The sequence below is a fragment of the Pogona vitticeps genome, chromosome 5 (assembly GCF_051106095.1).
Source record: "Pogona vitticeps strain Pit_001003342236 chromosome 5, PviZW2.1, whole genome shotgun sequence".
In the NCBI taxonomy this organism is placed as follows: Eukaryota; Metazoa; Chordata; class Lepidosauria; order Squamata; family Agamidae; genus Pogona; species Pogona vitticeps.
In genome coordinates this window covers 95,428,587-95,449,029 of record NC_135787.1, presented here as the reverse complement: position 1 = coordinate 95,449,029, position 20,443 = coordinate 95,428,587, and the positions used below count along the sequence as shown (strand labels likewise).

General features: G+C 41.2%; 1 protein-coding gene across 3 annotated transcripts in view; it reads left to right on the top strand.

Annotated features, from left to right (window-relative positions):
• Window positions 1-20,443, top strand: part of HTT (huntingtin) — a 318,202-nt gene that overhangs the window by 48,519 nt on the left and 249,240 nt on the right. For all 3 annotated transcript variants that reach the window (XM_073000994.2, XM_073000995.2, XM_073000993.2), the window contains 2 exons: window positions 4,595-4,675; window positions 7,246-7,604. In XM_073000994.2, coding sequence (XP_072857095.2) covers window positions 4,595-4,675; window positions 7,246-7,604 — 440 coding nt within the window. The remainder of the gene's footprint in view (window positions 1-4,594; window positions 4,676-7,245; window positions 7,605-20,443) is intronic.

Here is a 20,443-nt window from a genome sequence, read left to right as displayed (position 1 = left end):
CCTCCACGTAAGCTGAAACCCTTGGGCTTGCATAAGGTAGCTTTTTGGATGCCAGGACTTTTGTGGTGTTACAGGCTTGACTATTAGAAAAATAACATATTTTCTGGCTGTTTTAATGAATGCTGTAGTTGGAAAGACCCTGTATGTTAAGTTCCTGCTCTTAAGGATATATAAAGAAAGACATAACTGTACTAACCCTAGTGATTGTTAATCCTCTAATTGAATACCTATAGCAAAGAAGAGCCAACTGCCTTTAGACAGTCTGTTCCACTGTAAAACTTTTGTTACTATTTTATTGTAATCTATATCTCAGCAGTTTCTATCCAAGTCCTAGTCCTGACATCTGAACCTTCAGAATCTAAGAATATTCTATATCTTCTATGACAAAATGAGCATACTGGCTGGTATCCTCTTGCTTTGTGTAGTAAATTGTAGTGTGGGTACATCAGATTAGTGATGATTTGGTGAGCCAGTTCCTCTGTGACTTCCATTGATTCAAATTGGCCTGCTCTAGTTGGGACTTGCTGTGCTAAAGTAAGTTCTTTCAACCATTTGCCTTAGGATTTGATTTTACATTTCCAAGATCAAACTATCAGTATTTTTAAATGTGGCATTTAGGAATTGACACTATATTGCAAAAGCAGTCTGTTCAGCAAAGCATAGAATATAACTATTACTTCTTGTGATTTAGGCTCTACACTTCCATTAATGCACTATAAAATGTTAATGTACTGTAAAATGTTGACATATAAGGCTGTCTTTTCCATTTGCCTGGCAACAGGTCAAAAGTTTTTTAAATCATCCATTGCCAAGCTGGACTTTTAAAGAACAGGCTGGACTGTTGTCTTCTTCAGACTGGGAAGCATATACGTATCCCTCCTGTAAGGAGAGGACTTCATGATCTGAACAGCTCATTCCACTGTTACTTCATTGGCTGACTTTAGGACCCAGAAGGGAGTGGGTCTTTACTCTGGTGGAAGAGCTTTATCAGCACCCTCAGGCGGTACAGGCTGAAATCCATCCAGTACAACTGGACAAGACAGTGTGTTAAGCACATCAGTATGATCTACACTTTAGATCAATGGTTCTTAACCTGGGCGGTTTAATTTTTCAGGGGGGTGATGGAATGAAAAGGGGTGACGCAGGGGTGAAGGAACAGAAGGGAATGATGGGGGGCAATGGAGCCACCATGCCGCCGCCATTGAGGAAGTTATCATTGCCCCTCTCCCTACCGGATGCAGAGCAGCTGGTGCTGGCAGCGGGTGTGGTGCTGCCGCCACCACCGCAATTGAAGAAGTTATCATTGCCCCCCTCCCTGTGGTGGCACCGCCGCTGTGCTACTGTGGGGAGGGGGGCAATGATAACTTCCTCAATGGCTCAAGGGGGTGTTTCTTTCAAAAAGGTTAAGAACCACTGATCTACAGTATTGCCATACTAACAAAGTCCTGGTCTCTACAGATGGTCTCAGTCTTAGATTGAAAATGTGCTGTGAACTGGTCATAGGTAGTCATGTCCAGTTGAGGCCCTGGATGGTGTCTAGCACCTGTGAAGTCACAGAACACCCAGTAGAGTGTTGGTTAGCTGCCTCACTAATCAACCTGGTATTATAGGCCTTTTTTCCCAATTTGAATTGTATTCCAGTATTTGCTAACATATTTTTTACTGCAGCCAAGTTAACATCCGAGGGAGTATTCCTGAAATTACTCTCTAGTTTTCTCCTCACTTGTTTCATGGCCTGCAGCTCTGTAAACCAGGGTGAGGGGCAGGTCCTGAAATGTAGAACACATATGGATGTGATAATTGCTTCAAGTACCAATCAGGTTAGCCAAAAACTCATCCATCTCAGAATCCCATTGGATCTAATAGCCTTCATGGGCCGACCATCCTACTAGGTCTTCTTCCCCTCACATCGTTGTTCCATAGTTAGATTCTCCAAGCATGTGACCAAATACCTCTGTAAAGAAAATATGTGTGCTATAGGACTGGGATAGGAAACCTTTTTTCATCCGTATACAATAATGGCTAAGTTTCCGAGATAGCATTTTTAGTTTTAAATAGCAAAATCTTGAAAAGTTTATTACAAAGAAAAAAAATTATATCATACCAGGCTTGGATGTAATGGGGCATAAATGTAATGGGAAGCCATGATTTAAAGAATAGTGAAAATGTTTGAAAATAGCACAAGCAAGAACCAAAAAGAAAAAAAAACCCACCTAAAAGCAGCTAACCAATGAGCAGAATGTTTATCTTGGTCTAATGGTTTATTAGAGGGATGTGGTGGCGGTGCAGCTTAAATCGCAAAGCCTCTGGGCTGCAAGGTCAAAAGATCAGCAGTTTGAATCCACGAGACAGAGTGAGCTCCCGTCGCTTGTCCCAGCTCCTGCCCACCTAGCAATTAGAAAGCATGTAAAAATGTGAGTAGATAAATAGGTACCACCACGGTCAGCAAACACGGGTTCGAAAACACACATGTAAGCCTGGACAGAGAGCAATCAGGAGTTTGCACATGCTAAAATGGGCTGAGTGAGTCCAAACTCAGCTAGCCATGATACAACACTCCTTCTCACAGGTCTGCCCACATAAGAACACCCTTGTACTCTCAGATATTATTATGAAAAGGTCAAGTGGGCTTTGTAGTCCTTAGACTTAACTTGCACCACTGACAGGACTCTAAGTAAACTAGGCCGAGGCAGCACTCTCAGATGACCCTATGACAAGTGTACTGTTCAGAAAACCAATTGAGTTTTATAATCTTTATTTTATTAAAGAATAAGCATGTTTCTAGGTATCAAAGCCAAATTAAACCAAAGCAAATAAACTAGCATTGTGCTGCTTAGTTACAAAGATGTAGTGAGGCAAAGAAAACATGAAAAATTAGAAAAGTGTTCAAAAACCTTACAAAAACACAAAAAGCCATTAAAAAGAATAAAAACAGTTCCAGTCCAGTAATTCATTAGTAAAACAAAATAATCCAAGTAGGTTATAAAAAGGCTGTAGTCCTTAGTGATCCTGTAGAACAAGAATCCTGTACTAAAAAGAAAAATCCAGTGAAAGTCCCATTATCCTTAGAAAAGAAAAATCCAGTAAATGTACCATAGTCCTTACAAAATTACAAGAGCATAGTCCATATGGAGTATTCCAAGAAAAGAAGTCCATAAAGAATATTCCATGGGTAACAGTCCATAGAAAATAGTCCATGCATAGTCCTTAGGAAAAATCCCATAAATCCATAAGTAATCCAGTATAGTAAAGGATAGTCCCATGTGTCACGAATGAATGAAGAGTCGGTCTTCAATGACTGAAGGATTGGTCTTGAAAGACAATGTCCATAGGCAAAAAGTTCCTTTTTCAAGAGTAACTGGCAAGGGCTTATCGCACCTTCCCACGATGTCATCCAATCAGAGTTCGTTACTAGGCAAACAGTCCTGTTGCACCACATGACTTCTTTCCCATACACTCCAGATGTTATTTGGGTTACTGTAGTTTATCAAAGAGTCACAACAATTCCCATCTAATCACACCGAGTCCTTTTCTCAGGCTATCAGAATAACATTCTCTCTGCTCGCCTAGAAAACAACCTGTCAGCATAGCAAAGATACTTTATACAAAGAATCAAGATGGAACCTCTCTGGCTCATTTCTTAATTACAATACCCATATGCCTTAAAAGATTTTAACTCAAAAACCCATCTCATCACAGGAAGGTAACGGTGTTCCGTGTCTAGTTGCGCTGGCCACGTGACCACGGAAACTGTCTTCGGACAAACGCTGGTTCTATGGCTTGGAAACAGGGATGAGCACCACCCCCTAGAGTCGAACATGACTGGACAATTTGTCAAGGAGAACCATTACCTTTACCTAGTGGTTTATTAGACAGAGATAATTAAACTCAAATAAATTCCTCTAAATACAAGAGTATAATGTTCTTGCTGTGTTTTAACATTTTAGATAGACTTACTCCTGTTTTCAGAAGACAGTCCTAGATATATATTTATAATAAATTATTGAAAATATAAAGGATATTCCAGCTGTTTTATATGCTGGAAGCTAAATGTGCTACTCATTTTAATCCTTTGTATGGTCACAGGAACATGCTACCATAACCATTATTGAGGTTACAAAATTTCTCCTTACTCCTTCTTGTATCTCAAGCATCTACAAAGGATAAGTCATCATCTTTTTTGACAAGACAAAAAGGAATAATTTTAATATTGTGTGTTAGAGTTCTGATCTAGATTAGTACATGAAGAAACTTGACAACACAGGCAGATGGAATTGGTATAAGTCTTGAATATTGCAAGTTGTAATGTTTGATGTATTCCATGATAATAAATTTCGATAAACTTTTGATAAAGCAACACTTTTTACTAACCTTTCTAATGTTACTTCCACTATCCATCTAGTTTGTCCATTTCTTGGTATCCCTTGAAATCTCATTGTACTTCATTTCTGTATATGTTTTATTTCCTCACCTATGTATGTAATTTGAGCATTGTAAATACTATTAAAACAAAAGGTTCATAAGTATAGATAAGTTCTATGTGATGATCTACTAATAGTGGAAATTCTAAAGAAGTTCCTGTATTGATTATCAGCTAAAATTTTTCTTGGGGAAGAAGAAGGTTTAGAAGATGACTCTGAAACAAGATCTGAAGTCAGCAACACAAGTTTTGCAGGTAGAGTTGCTTCTTGTTTGTATTTGATTGTATGTTCACTGTTACCATTTTTCATCAGGCAAGACAAGAGTGGCTGAAATCCTGTTGCTTTGCATAGTATGTTGCACTAGAGTAGACCTATTTAATCAATGGGGATTTAGTGAGTCAGCCCTTCTGTAAGTTCCATTAATTCATGTGGGCCTACTGTATTTGTGATTTATTACACTAAATCAGTGGTTCTTAACCTTTGTTACTCGGATGCTTTTGAACTGCGACTCCCAGAAACCCCAGTCAGGACAGCTGGTGGTGAAGGCTTCTGGGAGTTGCAGTTCAAAACTCCTGAGTAACCCAAGGTTAAGAACCAGTGCACTAAAGTAAGTTGTAATTAGAGCAGACTAATTTGAATCAGTGAACCTAAAGAGTTGACTCACCAAATCTCCATTGATTCAGTTAGTCTGCTCCAGTGCACCTTATTAAGCTAAGTAACATAATTTTAGCCAGTGTCTATTAGAAAAACTAATGCTATAGGTGAAAAAAATCTTTACAACTAAGGATGTTAAAACAAATGCTTATAGAAAGACTGCAGTTGACAGTTAGGTGAAAGATAAATGTTTATGCTGTTCATAGACTTGTATCTTTTTAAAGGGAAAACTCACTGATTGAAATCCTGTTGCACAACTCTACATACATAGTAGGAATCCTATAATTAACAGGGGCACATTGCTATTGATTAAAGGCTTTCTTTGGCAACTTCGGGGTGCACATGACTCTGTTAAACTGTCTATGAGTTATGTGAACATTGAACTCACCAGAGGAAGCCTTTAATCGGCAGTGATTTGCTGCTGCAGACATCATTTACATTGTGAATGTGCACAACAGAATATCACATTCTCCACAACAGAATTTCATGTTTTACATGCTTCACAACAGAATTTCAGCCAGTAGCTTTGAAAATCAGAGTCCCACAGTGTACAGTGGTGCCTCGCACAACAAGCACCCCGTAGAGCTATGAATTTGCTCTACAAGGACGTTTTTTTGATCGCTAATGCGATCGCAGAATAATGGCCTCTATGGCCGAAAATCGCACAACGAAGGTCGGTAAGCGTTTCGCTTACCGACCTTCGCTTTGCAACCCGCCGATCAGCTGTTCGGCGGGTCCAAAATGGCCGCCGGAAGCCCCAAAATGGCCACGCGCAGCGTTTTTGCGCCCTCGTTAAGCGAGGGGAGGGCGTGAAAATGGCTGCCGGCCATTGGAAAAGCATCGCTGTATGGTGAGTAAAGCTGCTATTGGAACGCATTAAACTAAGTTTAATGCATTCCAATGGCTTTTTCCTTCCCGTACAGCGATGCTTTCACACAGCGAGGGTTAATCCGGAGCGGATTAACCTCGCTGTGCGAGGCACCACTGTATTATCACAGTCTCTTTATGCCAGTGATTTGTTTTCACATTGATTTCTACTATGATACCCTGGCCAAGACTCTGTTCCATAAATTACGTCTCTGTGAGAGTGGTGATGTCACCAATGTGGGGATTTTTTAAGTTATTGTAGAGTTTCATCCTCCTATTGATATCCGGAGTTACATTATGCCTTTTGGTCTTCCCTATGCTAAGGTAGTATGTAGAGAGCTTTTTGATTTTGCCAGGGTACTCCAGGGAAGTCACAGTTCAGAATGAATGCTTCAATGAAAGAAGATGAAAACAAGAAATGGCCAAAATTATCTTGCATAAGTTATTCCTGCAGAAGGGTGATGACATTTTAGTTGGGGCAAATTTTCAGTAAGACTTCCTACTTTTGTTCTGCACCTCATCCAACTTGCATATAATCATTCTCATTATGCGCAAGCTAGGGGGCCCGTGGGTGGAAGGACTAACACTTTTAATTACCAGAATTCCCCCCCGAACTTTATCGAGCAGAAGGCTCCAATGCCTCATGTGCAGTGGGACTGACTACATGTGAGACAGTCAAGATGTGGGATAGAAGTGTGAAGTCATTTACTTACTGAACACCTCCCCCCCACCCCTGTAATGGCATCACCCTTACGCAGGTATAAGTTATGGAAGAGCATGTTGGCCTAGGTTAAATCAAGCACTTTTGAAACATGTTGTCTTTATTTTCATTTTCCGTTGTTGGAGTGACAGCCTTTTCTTTGGACAGTTAGGGTCTCTGTCTTATGCTGAAGTACTGTGACTGTTCTTCTTTCCTAGGAGGGTGTTAAGTCCAACAATGCTGTTTTCACAGATGATGAAATAAAACAGTAGGAATGGTAGAATTTAGTTGTAGCTTGTAGACCCCCTTTCCCATGGCAGGCATTTTGTGACAATAGCTATGGACGCTTTCTTAAAATTCTACATGTGCCCAGTAGCATAAAATATATAGACTCCTGTTGTATGTCATGTTTTATGATATGTCATAGGATATGATTCAGGTATAAGTAACCAACTGAGACGTTGGTCAAATGATGTTTAGAAGAGGCTGCGGGTGGCAGTATGTTCCTACTAGTAAGTGACTAAGATTTGTAAATTACCATAACCTCATCTGACATTTACATGTATTTTTGGATTCTTATGAGTTTCTCCTGTTTCATTTTAGCATCTGTAACAAGTGAGTTAACTGGTGAATTAGCTTCTTCGTCAGTAATTTCAACAGCTACAAGTTCAGTAACTGATTCCTCAGGATGTGACATCATAACTGAGCAGCCACGTTCTCAACACACATTGCAATCAGAGTCAGACCTGACAAGCTGTGATTTAACAAGTTCAGCTAACAAAGGGGATACTGATGACGATGATGTTCTAAGCAGAAGCTCCAGCCAAATCAGTGCTGTCCAATCAGACCCTGCAGTAGACTTGAACAGTGTCACTCGGGCATCTTCTCCTATTAGTGACAGCTCTCAGACAACTACAGAAGGTCCAGATTCTGCTGTAACCCCTTCAGACTATTCTGAAATGGTATGTGCTCAATGGGTGGGAGGATTCCAGGTGGTTTCTGAGGAATCTAACTTATTTTACATCTGAATTTTCTGATAAGATATTCAGGTTTAAGCATTCTGCAAAGACTAACCCTAATTGTAAACATGAAATAATTAACCATTTTTAAACACTTCTGCAAGGCATTGCTAACTTAATTAGAATCCAGCTAAACAACTAGTTTGGGTAGTGAATCTAGTTCCAAATACTGTTTTTATTTTATTTATTGTATTTATACCCCGCCTATCTAGTCATTTCGACCACTCTAGGCGGCTATTTAGATAAAGTATATATCTCACCAAAGCTTTTATTTAGCAATTTGCTATTTTGCTATGTGCATTCTACTTAGGTACTGCTTTAGAAGGGGGAGATGGAAAGGAGCTACTCTTCTGTTCTTTTCAGTTAAAAACACACCTTTTTTGTTAAATCAGTTTTTTTTTAATGGAAATCAGTTTTGGCAACCTTTAGAATACATGTTATTGTTAAGTGCCATCAAATTGCCTCCAGTTCATGGTGATGAAATGAGCAGTCTTCAAAATGATGTGTCCTCAACTGTGCCCTGCTCAGTTTTTGCAAACTCAAGCTGATGTCTCCCTTTAGGGAGTTCATCTGTTATTTTTAATTTTAAAAAAATAATAAAACATAAATACACAAATTATCCATTTTATCTCTATCCCTTCAGAGTGTGACTAGACTATTGGTAATTCTAAGAAATTATTCTCAGTCGTCCTCAGATTACCCACTTCAATCTTCCTGCAAGCAAAAAGGTTGATATATTTCTTTTGAATGGTAATTCTGATGGAATCTACAGTAAATGCCTGCTAGTGATAAAACATGTTCCTTATACCATGAGTTCAACTCCTCTTGATGACAAGAAAGTGGTTTCTGTAACCAAATCTATTGGAGAATTTTCTGTATCTGGAAAAACAGGTTCTTCTTTGTGGCCTCTGAATCACACTCTGGGTGATCCACACGTGCTTGGAGCCTCATCAGAATATTCTAGAGCTTCTGCTACCAGAAAAGATACAATAATACAAGCCCCTCCCTCCTAATATATGTACATGTGTGCCAAGGCTCTCTCTTCAGTTTCTCTTCAACTGCTGTGTTGAGAGCCTTGCTTATAGCTTCTGTGAGTCTGTTTCCTGAAAAGAAAAGAAAACCCTTTACATACTTATTCTTCTTGGTGGTCTCTGTGAATGCACAGAAATTCCTTAACCACTACAGTGGTGCCCCGCATAGCGACGTTAATCCATTCCAGGATTAACGTCGCTATCCGGATTATTCGCTGTGCGGGGGGGAACCCATAGGAACGTATTAAACTCAGTTTAATGCATTCCTATTAGGGAAAAACTCACTGGTAAACGAAGAATTCCCCATCCGGCCGCCATTTTCGCCGCCTCGGTAAGCGAGGCGTGAAAATGCTGCGGGCGTCCTTTTTCCCCCAGCTGGGCGGTGCTGGCTTCCGAGCGCCCGCGGTGGACACTTCCCCAGAGGTTGCTCTGAAGCAGGCTTCAGAGGAACCTCCGGGGAAGTGTCCACTGCGGGCGCTCCAACCTTCTCCCCCCAGCTGGTTGGCGCAGGCTTCGGAGTGACTGCCGGGGAAGCCTCCACCGCGGTCGCTCGGAAGCGCCCGCCGGTCAGCTGGGGGGGGGGGAAATGGGGCCTATGGGGAAAAATCGCAAAGCGATTTTTCCCCATAGGAAACATCACAATGTGATCGCTTTTGCGATCGCAAAATCCGCATTGCTATGCGGATTCGTCGTTAAACGGGGCACTCATTATACGAGGCACCGCTGTATTTGCCTTGGGCTGAAGGTCCCTGCTTCCCACTCCCTGTCTTCAGTTTATGGTCTCGTCAGGCTAGTTTAAACGTTGCATGGTCTGCAATAATAAGATTTTCCACAGTCACATTAAGTGCCTATTTTGTCTTGGAGAGGCTCAACAAACCTTTTCGTGCCCCCACTGTAAGAACTTCAGGTGTGGGATGCTACACAGTTGCCTTTCAAGGCTTAACTTTGGGACTTTGGGAACAATCCCTCCAGCCAGGCAAACCTATGGCACAACCAATGTGCAAATCCATGCCTCACGCCAGAGCTACGGACAAGGCCATTTCTGAAGCAGTAAAACGACATCCATCAGCCACTACCTCCTGTTCCGAAAAACAAGAGGCCCCTTTGACGTCTACTTCGGCCTTATCTCCTGCCTTATCTCTCCTTTTGGCCTCACAAGACCAAGCATTCAATGTCTACTGCCTCGACGCCTCTAGTCACCAAATGGAAGGTGTTGAATGACCAGCCTTCAGTGGCTGAACCTTGTTCACTGAAAAAATCCAAGTACTCGAAATCAAAGCCCTCCAAGGCTATATCAACACCAACTTCTCAGCTACCTCCTGAGTCTGAGGACCTCGTCAGCATTGGATCCCTCAGTCCTCTGAGGCTGTTTCACTCACCCATGATGCTGCTGCACAACTTGATACCATGCCTTATCCTGCCCCTGTGAGCTTACTGCCTTGGCCTCTGGTGCACAAACATATGCACCAACCTTACCAGAACGTCTGCTTGCCTTCTTTCGTGGACACCACTTACCATCAGCCTCATCATCGGGAAGCCTTTTGTCCTGATCAGTGCCCTGCCGAGATGCCTGCCAACTACTATCAACCGGCCATGTTTCCCGGCCCATCAGTGGCATCCGAGCGTTTTGTTCCTAGAATGGAACCTTTGGTGTTGAAGCAATCACACCACCAGCATTATCCAGACTCAACTGACACCGCATATCAATTGGCGCCAAAAATATTCCTCAGCCACAACTACTTTCTCAGCACCAGTAAGTTATTACTTCCCTTTACAGCTGGACAACTTCGACCGTTTGTCCTGCTCGGCATCACCAGCATCCATCTACTCTACAGTAATCCAGTGTGGTCCATCTGTGCTGTTACCAACTCGGCAGCCTCATCAACAGCACGCTCCACAAACTCCATATTGAGCCCACCTCCTTGCCAACTTTGTTGATGTTGAGGATCCTCAATATCAGCTTCTTATCGTGGATAACAACTTGACATTGACTGCCCTCACACTCACATTATCAAGGCGAACAGCCTTATGACACTGATGTTGATCAACAGTTGATGGATTCACCGGATGGTGCCGATCCTTCCAACAAAGGCTTGAGGCCCCAAACGCCATCGGTGCTCTTAATGTCACCAGACTCAGACCTGGCAGATCCTGACCCACCGTCTCCAGCTGAGGACTTCCAGATTTATGCCCAGTTAATGGTTCATATGGCTAAGTTTCTCAAGCTCCAGATTCATAGACCCACCATCAGATCACTTTTATGATCCGATTTCTAAGGACACTACCACACCAGTCCACATCTCTATGCTTCCATCTCTTCTTAGCAAAGCTAAATGTATTTGGATTAAGCTGGCCTCATCACATACTATCTCCTGGCGTATTGACAACCTCGCGTTCATGATCCTGATGCTGTTTTTCTACAGAAACAGCCCACTCCTAACTCCATCTTTGTCAAGGCTTCTCAGTCTCGCTCTCGACATCGACAAAACCTGATTCCACCTAACAAGGACATAGACTCAATGAGCTGATGGCTTGGTTGCCTTTACCATGGGAGTCACTAACTATCAAGGGGCTGTGGGTGTCTACCAACGCTTCTTATGGGACAGCATGTCCACCCTGATTGAAGCACTACCTGATAATAAAAGGATTCTTGCACAAACCTTTCAATAAGAAAGCCCCTCAGTAGCCATACAATAAATGTTGGCCGCACACCTGTGATCCCATTCAGTGTCCTTTACCTCTTTCACCACTTTTCGACTCAAAGAAGGTTGCTGTATACCAAAGTCCTCAAGTAAAAATGGTTTATTGTTTTAACAAATCTTCTGCTTCATTTATATGCATATTTTCTGGTTCTGATTTCAACAGTAAGTCAAAAGTTTTAGCCTTTTCAAAATGCGTTAAATCCCCTTTGAACGATAGGGGTGAAGAACGTGTAACTCTTTGGTTCCATGTGCATGGTCCATTAACATTATTGCTGAGGGTGGTAAACCCAGCCCACCTGTGGCTCCCAAATCTTTTTGCCCGGGTGTTATTGCCATCTCTGTCGGAAGGGATTGGCCCCACGGGATCTCCCAGGGTTCTCCATACATTTCCTTTGCTCTCGTATCTGGGCCTCTCCTTGTTGCCAGGCTTTATATGTCTTTCTTTGTTTCCTTTCTTCTGTCTCCCCCCAATAAGGTGGCTTCTTATACTTTTGTCTTTTCCATTCCCTTTCAGTGTACTCCCTAGGAACTCTGAACTCTATCCACTCCCCCGTCCAGGGATCTTCTTGGACTATTTCTACCATAGAGTCATAGAGTTGGAAGAGACCACTGAGGCCGTCCAGTCCAACCCCCGCCATGTGGGAACATCCATCAAAGTACTCCCAACAGATAGCCATCCAGCCTCTGCTAAAAACCTCCAAAGAAGGAGACTCCACCACCCTTTGAGGCAGCCTATTCCACTGCCGGACAGCTCTGAACATCAGGAAGTTCTTCCTGAGATTCAGATGGAATCTCTTTTCCTGTAGTTTGAAACCATTGCTCCGTGTCCTTGTCTCTGGAGCCCTGGAAAACAAACCTGTCCCCTCTTCAACATGACATCCTTTCAAATATTTAAACATGTATATCATATCCCCTCTCAACCTTCTTTTTTAAGGCTAAACATTCCCAACTTCCTAAGCCGCTCCTCGTAGGACGTTGCTTTCAGACCTTTAACCGTTTTAGTCACCCTCCTTGAACATGTTCTAGGTTGTCAACACCCTTTTTGAATTGAGGTGCCCAGAACTGGACACAATGCTCCAGGTGAGGTCTTAGCAAAGCAGAATAGAGTGGTAGTATCACTTCCTTTGATCTAAACACTATACTATTGATGCAACCAAGAATCACATTGGCTTTCTTGGCAGCCGCATCACACTGCTGATTCATGTCTGGCTTGTGGTCTACCAAGACTTCTAGATACCTTTCACAGGTACTGTTGTCTAGCCAGGTGTCTTCCATCTTATATATGTACAGTTCATTTTTTTCTGTCTAGCTGTAGGACCTTACATTTCTCCCTGTTGAAATTCATTTTGTTAGTTTTGGCCCAGGACTCTAATCTGTCAAGACCATTTTGAATTTTAATCCAGTCCTCTGGGGAATTAGCAACTTCTGCCAATTTGGTATAATCTGCAAATTTAATCAACATACTCTGTATTCCTCCATCCAAGTCATTGATAAAGATGTTGAATAACACAGGACCCAGAACAGAACCCTGGGGCACTCCTCTAGTCACCTCTTTCCAGGACAAAGGGGAGCCATTTGTGATCACCCTTTAGGTTCAGTCAGTCAGCCAATTACAAATCCACCTATCAATAGCACTATCTATTCCACATTCTACTAGCTTCTTTGGAAGAATATTGTGAGGCACCTTGTGGAAGACCTTACTGAAATCAAGATATGCTACATCCACAGCATTCCCTTCATCCACCAGGCCTGTAATCAAAAATAAGAGAGATCAAATTAGTCTGGCATGACATATTTTTGAGAAACCCATGTTGACTTCTAGTAATGTTAGCATTGCTTTCTATGTAATTACAAACTGTCTGCTTAATTATCTTCTTTAGAATCTTTCCAGAAATTGATATCAGACTGATGGGGCAATAATTATTTGGGTCTTCTTTTTCCCCCTTTTTGAAGATAGGGACAATATTTGCCCTCCTCCAGTCTGTGGGGACTTCCCCTGTTCTACAAGAATTCTCAAATATTATTGCCAGTGGTTCTGATATTTCATCTGCCAGTTCTTTTAATATTCTTGGATGCAATTCGTCTGGCCCAGGAGACTTAAATTCATCCAAGGTAGTCAGGTAATCCTGTACTACTACTCTGCCTATTCTGTGCTGCATTTCCCACACTATTTCACCTGCTCTTCATTCCTCAGGTTGAGCACTATTTTCCTTTTAGGAAAAAACTGAGGTAAAGACGGTATTGAGTAGTTCTGCCGTTTCCCTGTCCCCTGTTAGTAAATGGCCATCATTTCCACACAACCCTATTGTTTTCTTCTTTTACTGGTGGCATAAATAAAAAATCAATTTTTATTATCTTTAATCTCTCTAGCAAGCCTAAGTTTGTGCTGTGCTTTAGCTTTTCTTACCATCCCCCTACATATACTGGCTATTTGCTTGTATTCCTCTTTGGTGCTTTCCACATTTTTCCATTTTTGTACATGCTTTTTTTACACTTTGCTGAGTTGAAAGTCCTTTAGTCAACCATTCTGGTTTGTTTCCCGTGCTCTGCTCATTGGTGTAGAGACATTTAAGACTGTTCTTCCTACAAGCCCTTTACTAAAGTTGTTTTTCCTCCCACTGGTGGGCTGCCATACTACTTGCCTTACTCTTTCTACAACATTTTGGCTATTCACCACAGCCCTTTCTTGGTTCCTGTCCTCAAGAAAATTGTCACCCTCCCCTTTAGAACTCAGTTTAAATCCTTCCTTATCAGATTAGTGAGCCTGTGAGCAAAAACATTCCTTCCAGTTGTAGTAAGGTGCACCCTCTCCCTTCCCAGTAGACCATTTGTATGGAAATGCAAACCATAGTCGAAGCAACCAAAATGTTCCTGACGGCAACATCTGCAGAGCCAGGTATTCACCTCTGTTATTCTCTCCCTTTGTGGGCCACATCCTTCAACTGGGAGGAGAGATAAAATAATGACCTGCACCCCCAGGTCGTTCAGTTTCCTACCCATATCTTCATAATCCTTTGTGATATCCTGAAAGGCGCGCTTTGCAGTATCATTGGTTCCCACATGGGCTAAAAGGAAGGGGTAAGAGTCAGTGGGCTTGATGAGTCTTGTCAGTCTCTTTGTTATATCACAAATTTTGGCTCCAGGTAGACGGTATACCTCTCGGTTCATCTTGTCAGGCTTGCAGATTGCTGTTTCTGTTCCTCTGAGCAAGGAGTGTCCCCCACTACCACCACTCACCTCCTCCGAGGCTTGGTAGGGGCTCCTTGCTGTGCAGATGGTTCCAGAGTTCTCTGGATATTCTCTTCAGGCTGACAATACTGCTCTTGCTGCTGGTCTATGTCCTGATTATTAAGGAAGAGAGGTTGGAATCTGTTCTGTAGCTGCAAGCTCTCTGTATGGTTTTTGCTTCTTCTATTTCTATGTGTGACATTCCTCCAAGCATTCATTTCTTGTGTTTGTGAACTGCCTTCTTCCTCAGTGAGATTTTACTTGTGTTGGCCTCTGCCCTCTCCAAGAAAACCTCCTACTCCCTCATAGTGCGAAGATTAGAAACACAGGCCTCCAGTTGCCGGACTTTGTCTTCCAAGAGGACCACCAACTTACATTTAGAGCATTTTTAACCAGGCACCTCATTTGGCAAGAAAACAAACATGCCACAGGTGTTACAAGTGACTGCAACAGATCCTGCGCTCTCCATCCTGACTGATTGGTCAGTGAATTAAAAAGAGAGGAAGTCTGATCCTCCCCCTAAAACTTCCCTGCTCACCCAGGTGTATGCAGTCCTATTTGTCTTTCCTATTTACCAAGTTAGAGTCTAAAAAATAAAATCAGAGAATTTTGCGTGCTTTTGGTTTCACTTATTTAAAGCTAAAATCCCACCCCCTTAGACCATGTGGTCAGGGAGAACAAAAGGTCAGAGCAAACACACCCTTGCAGGCCTAAAAAGGCCACAAGGCTAGAAAAACAAACAAAATGTCCTCCCAGAAACAGCTCTCCTTCTGCTTCCTCTTCCTCTGCTTCCTCTGCAGGAAAAGGGCTTAAAGCTCTACCACCGCCTCTTCTTGCTCTACCTTCTCTTCCTGTGCCCAACAAGCTTCCTCTACTCTGAAGTGCCTTCTTTTTTACCATTCTCCTTTATATTTTCTGCCTTTCCCACAAAACTGGTGTCCTCTAGTGTTTCTGACTCTATCTGCAACCACCCTAACTCTCCTCCAATGTTCACCACTTCGTCCTCCGTCTTTCTGTTGAGAGAGACAGACAGTACCCCATGTAGTACCCCTTGAGGCTACTCCCAGTCTCACAATGCCACACTGTCGATGCCACCTCTAAGTCTATGGCCACCTCTGTGGCGCTTCACCATTTCTCCTGGATTAGGACAGCTGGCCTCACAGAGTATGCCCATGCCTGTATTGAAGACCATCCCTTTGATGGTGTCATCCTTTTCAATGCCGAAATAGATGTCATTCTTGAAAACGTATAAAAGAAGCGAATCAGCACACACAGTCTTGTTGCCCATACACCTCTTATCAGAAGTTTCAACAAGAACCTCAGAGGCAAACAGCTCCTCCTTATTATAAACAATAGTTCTTCAACACCAAGACCTGGCAGCAAACTACAATCAGATGCCACGATTGTTTGACATCACACTGGCTGAAATCTTGCTACCACCTCCCACCCGCACCTGCCTCTGTCTACTCTTTGGAGACACTTAACAATGTGGGAAAAACATCACCACAGACACCTAGGTCCTCTCCATCATAGAATGATCCAACAATTTCCTCCACTGTCTCACACTGTCACACCTCAGTCGCTAACTCTACAAGATGAAATACAATCCTTATTACTCAAAGACACGATAGAGCTGATACCACTACACCATACAGTCACAGTTTCTCTCTCTTGCTGTTTCACCATTATCAAAAAGGATGGCGGCCTCTGCCCAATTCTCAACCCCAGGGGCATAAATCAATACATTAACACCACCAAATTTTGCATGGTTACTCTCAAGTCTGTGTGTAAATGGGATGTATAAATGGAAAAAAAATCAATCCTTCACTTCCTCAATAGCACGGTTACCAACTAAACCTTCTCTCTGTACTGTTCTAAATTTTCTTCTACACCTCAAACACATGAGACTTTCTATGTCATCGCTCAAAGTATACCTTTCTGCCATTGTTGCGCACCAACAACCAACCTCTCTAGTCTCTAAATTCTTCAGACATCATACTGTCAAGCATTTTCTTAAAGGGTTAACATATATATATACCCTGATGTGGGATCTCCTCCACCTCAATGGTTATTGACACTAGTCCTTCAACACCTTACGTGGACCCCTTTTGGGCCCCTAGCATTGAGTGATCTGTGTCTCCTAACCTTTAAGACCACATTCCTCCTGGTGATCACCTCTGCATGACACTCCAGTTAGGTTGCAGCCTTACGGTCTGACTACACGACTTCACTTCCGCTTGGAGGAATGACCAGCTAGGAGTGAACCTCCATATCACCCAGCAAAGTAAAAAGCTATTAAAATGCATTTCTTCTTTTAGAAGACTTGTTTTTGTTACATAAATCCTCGAAGAGAAGGATAAGGAAAGTGTACAGCTAATTAAATTCTCTAAGGACTGTGTTGTTTTAAAACTGGGAGTTACTTTCACTTTTGGGTCCGGTAAGCTTCTGGATTTTTCCAGTTGCCCTGTTCCAAACGAAAGCCTGAAACAACAATAATTATTCTTAATTAGACCTCTCTATGTCAAGGAGGAGGGACAAATCTGTCAAAGGCCCTTCAGATCGCAGCTTGGAAAGACTGATGACCTTACCAACTGAAGAAGATAAGATGGATGAGATTGCGAAGCTCATAAAAGATTTATCTTGTAAAATGTCAGAAGGCTTTGACAAAGATCAGTGTCCATCGAAATGAGTATTAATCAACTTCAAGATCAATTTTTAAGGGTTTCACAGGAGCTTAAAGATGTCAAAAGCAAAATTAGAGACCTTGGAGATACAGTTCAAACAAATAAAGAAAAAATAGTGTCCATGGATCAACAAATTTGTGAAACTGATAAAAAGCTGATATACATGGAAGATAACCTCAGAAGGTCTAATATTAAAATAATTTATTTCCAAGTGCAACACGGACAAGATCTCAGAAAAGAGGTTATAGTTTGGATTAACTCCATAATGGAGATGCAACATCTGACTGAAACAGATATAGAAAGGGCATATTTCCTGGGTAACCCAAAAAGTCTCAGAATTAGACCAATGGTGGTGAAGTTTTTGAATTACACAAAGAAAGAACAATTTATGAAAGTAATTAAACAAAAACAAGACCAGCAGGTTTATCGGGACAGAAAAATACAGGTTTTCCAGGATCTATGTAAAGAATGTGTGAAATGGAGAGGATCTATGAAGCCAGTTACAGCAATTTTGAAGAAAAACAATATCAGATATCAATAGGGTTATCCATTTTTTTTTGAAAATCTGGAAAGACAAGATTTTGTTTAAAATCTGCTCTTGCGAGGAAGGCACAGAATTGTTGAAAGCTTGGAAAATTTGGGCGGAAGGACAAAGTCAGGAGTTAACTCCAGCTACAAGCAAAGAACTTGCCAACGAAAGTCCGAATAATCAAAGCTATGGTTTTTCCTGTTGTGATGTATGGAAGTGAGAGCTGGACCATAAAGAAAGCAGACCGCCGAAGAATTGATGCCTTTGAATTGTGGTGCTGGAGGAGGCTCTTGGGAATCTCCTGGACTGCAAGGAGAAGAAACCTATCAGTTCTAAAGGAAATCAACCCTGAGTGCTCACTGGAAGGACAGATCCTGAAGCTGAGGCTCCAGTACTTTGGCCATCTCATGAGAAGACTCCTTGGAAAAAACCTTGATGTTAGGAAAGTGAGATGGCAAGAGGAGAAGGGGACGACAGAGGATGAGATGGATGGACAGTGTCTGCGAAGCAACCAACATGAATTTGACACAACTATGGGAGGCAGTGAAAGATAGGAGGGCCTGGCGTGCTCTGGTCCATGGGGTCACGAAGAGTCGGACACGACTAAATCACTAAATGACGACAAGCAAAGAACTAGAAAGCTGAACCAGAAATAATCAGATATGTGGAAGAAGATGGACCAGTTTTTTCTTTTTTTCCTTTTATCTTTCTCCTAATAAAATTTCTCTTTTATATACTTGTGTGTGTGTGTGTGTGTGTGTGTGTGTTTAAACATATATATATGTTTTTCTCCTCCCCCTTTTCCCCCTTTTAATTTTTTGATGTTTTTCTGTTGTTTTCTAATCACCTTTATTGACTATTACTTTATTCTTGTTCTTTCTTTTTCTTTCTTTCTCTTGAATAAGTCATACTCATATAAACACATTAAATATACTAAATAGTATAGTAAAAATGATAACAAAATTAAAATTACTAAAAACTGATTTTTTTTTAAAAAAATGAGTATAATAAAAGGGAAAGGAGGAAGGAGAAGGGTATTCTTATTTTATTACTATTTTAGTACTAATATTAAGTAGAAATGTGAAAGTCAAATGAAAAGATCAGAGGCTCGGCTCCGGTCGTGGTTCCTCCGAATGATGGTGGCGTCTAACCCCCCACCTTTTGCTCACGCCAGTGGCCATGGCGTGGGACTGTGGTGGAGAGGATGTTAATATATATGTTCACAAGATTGGATTGGGTGTTGTTATGTTTATTTTATGTTTCAGTTCATTTTTGGTAGTTTGGTGGGAGGAAAGGTTACACACGGGATCTATTGGAAAGAAAACTTTTGAAATCACATGGGTAGAAAAATAAGACTTGCAACTTTAAATGTGAAAGGCCTGGATCAACAGTGAAAAGAAGAAGACTAGAAGCATTGTTGAGGAAAAACAAGCTGGATATTGTCTTTCTACAAGAGACTCATCAATCAGAAAATGGAGTCAGTGAATTAAAGATGAACAATATAGACATGAAAAAAATTTGGAACTTCTAAATCTAGAGTGTAGCAATTATAACTTTCAAAAATTGTGAATTTAAAGTAGAAAAGGTAGTAAAAGATTGTAATGGTAGATATATAATAATGCAAGGTAAAATGGGGTTGGAAGAATATATTTTGGTTAATGTTTATTCACCTAATAATAAACAAGGAGAATTTAATGATTTGGTCTTTAAAGAAATGGAAAAGGTAAAAAAAATGTTATGTTATCATCGCAGGAGATTTTAATATGGTTATGGATAAGATAAAATATAAAATGGTATATGGTCGGAATGATAGTTATCAAAGAAATACAATATTGACTAAAAAGGTAAAAAATAACCATTTGAAGGATATTTGAAGAGAATTGAAAGGGGATGAAAAAAGATATTTAATTTTCAGTGGTACATAATACTCTAGAATAGATTATATATTTATATCTCAAGATTTAATTTCTAATATAGTTGATACTGAAATAATTCCTATTAAAATAACAGATCATGGTTTGATGTTAATAGAGATCAAAATAAAGGAAGATTATAAAGACTCCAAAAGGTGGAGAATGGACAATAATATTTTGCAATACCCAGAAGTAATAGAAAAGATAAAGAAGGAATGGCTAGAACTATAGACAATAAATGAAACAGTAGGTGCCAAACCAGGCCTATTGTGGGACACCATGAAGGTAAGCACAAGAGGAATAACAATTAGAGAATAGTGTAAATTAAAAACATTAAGGAAAGAGATGTGAAAACATTGGAAGAAGATTTGAAAAATTTAGAAAATAGATTTTTATATAAAGAGATAGAATTTTATTAGAAATTCAGACTAAGAGAAAGGAATTAGATAATGTAGAAATAGAGAAAGTTCAGAGAGATTTGATGTTTGATGTATTTAAAGCAGGGGTCTCAAACATGCAGCCCGGGGGCCATTTGCGGCCCGCTGGATCATAGTTTGTGGCCCCTACTTGCCTGCCCCCCCAAAGTGCCCACACGGCCACTGCTGTCAAGAGTCAAAAAAGCCTCGCCTCACTTGCTGGCTCTCTCCCAAGACAGCACCTCTTGCACCCTACCCTCCATCCAGAACTGCAGCCTG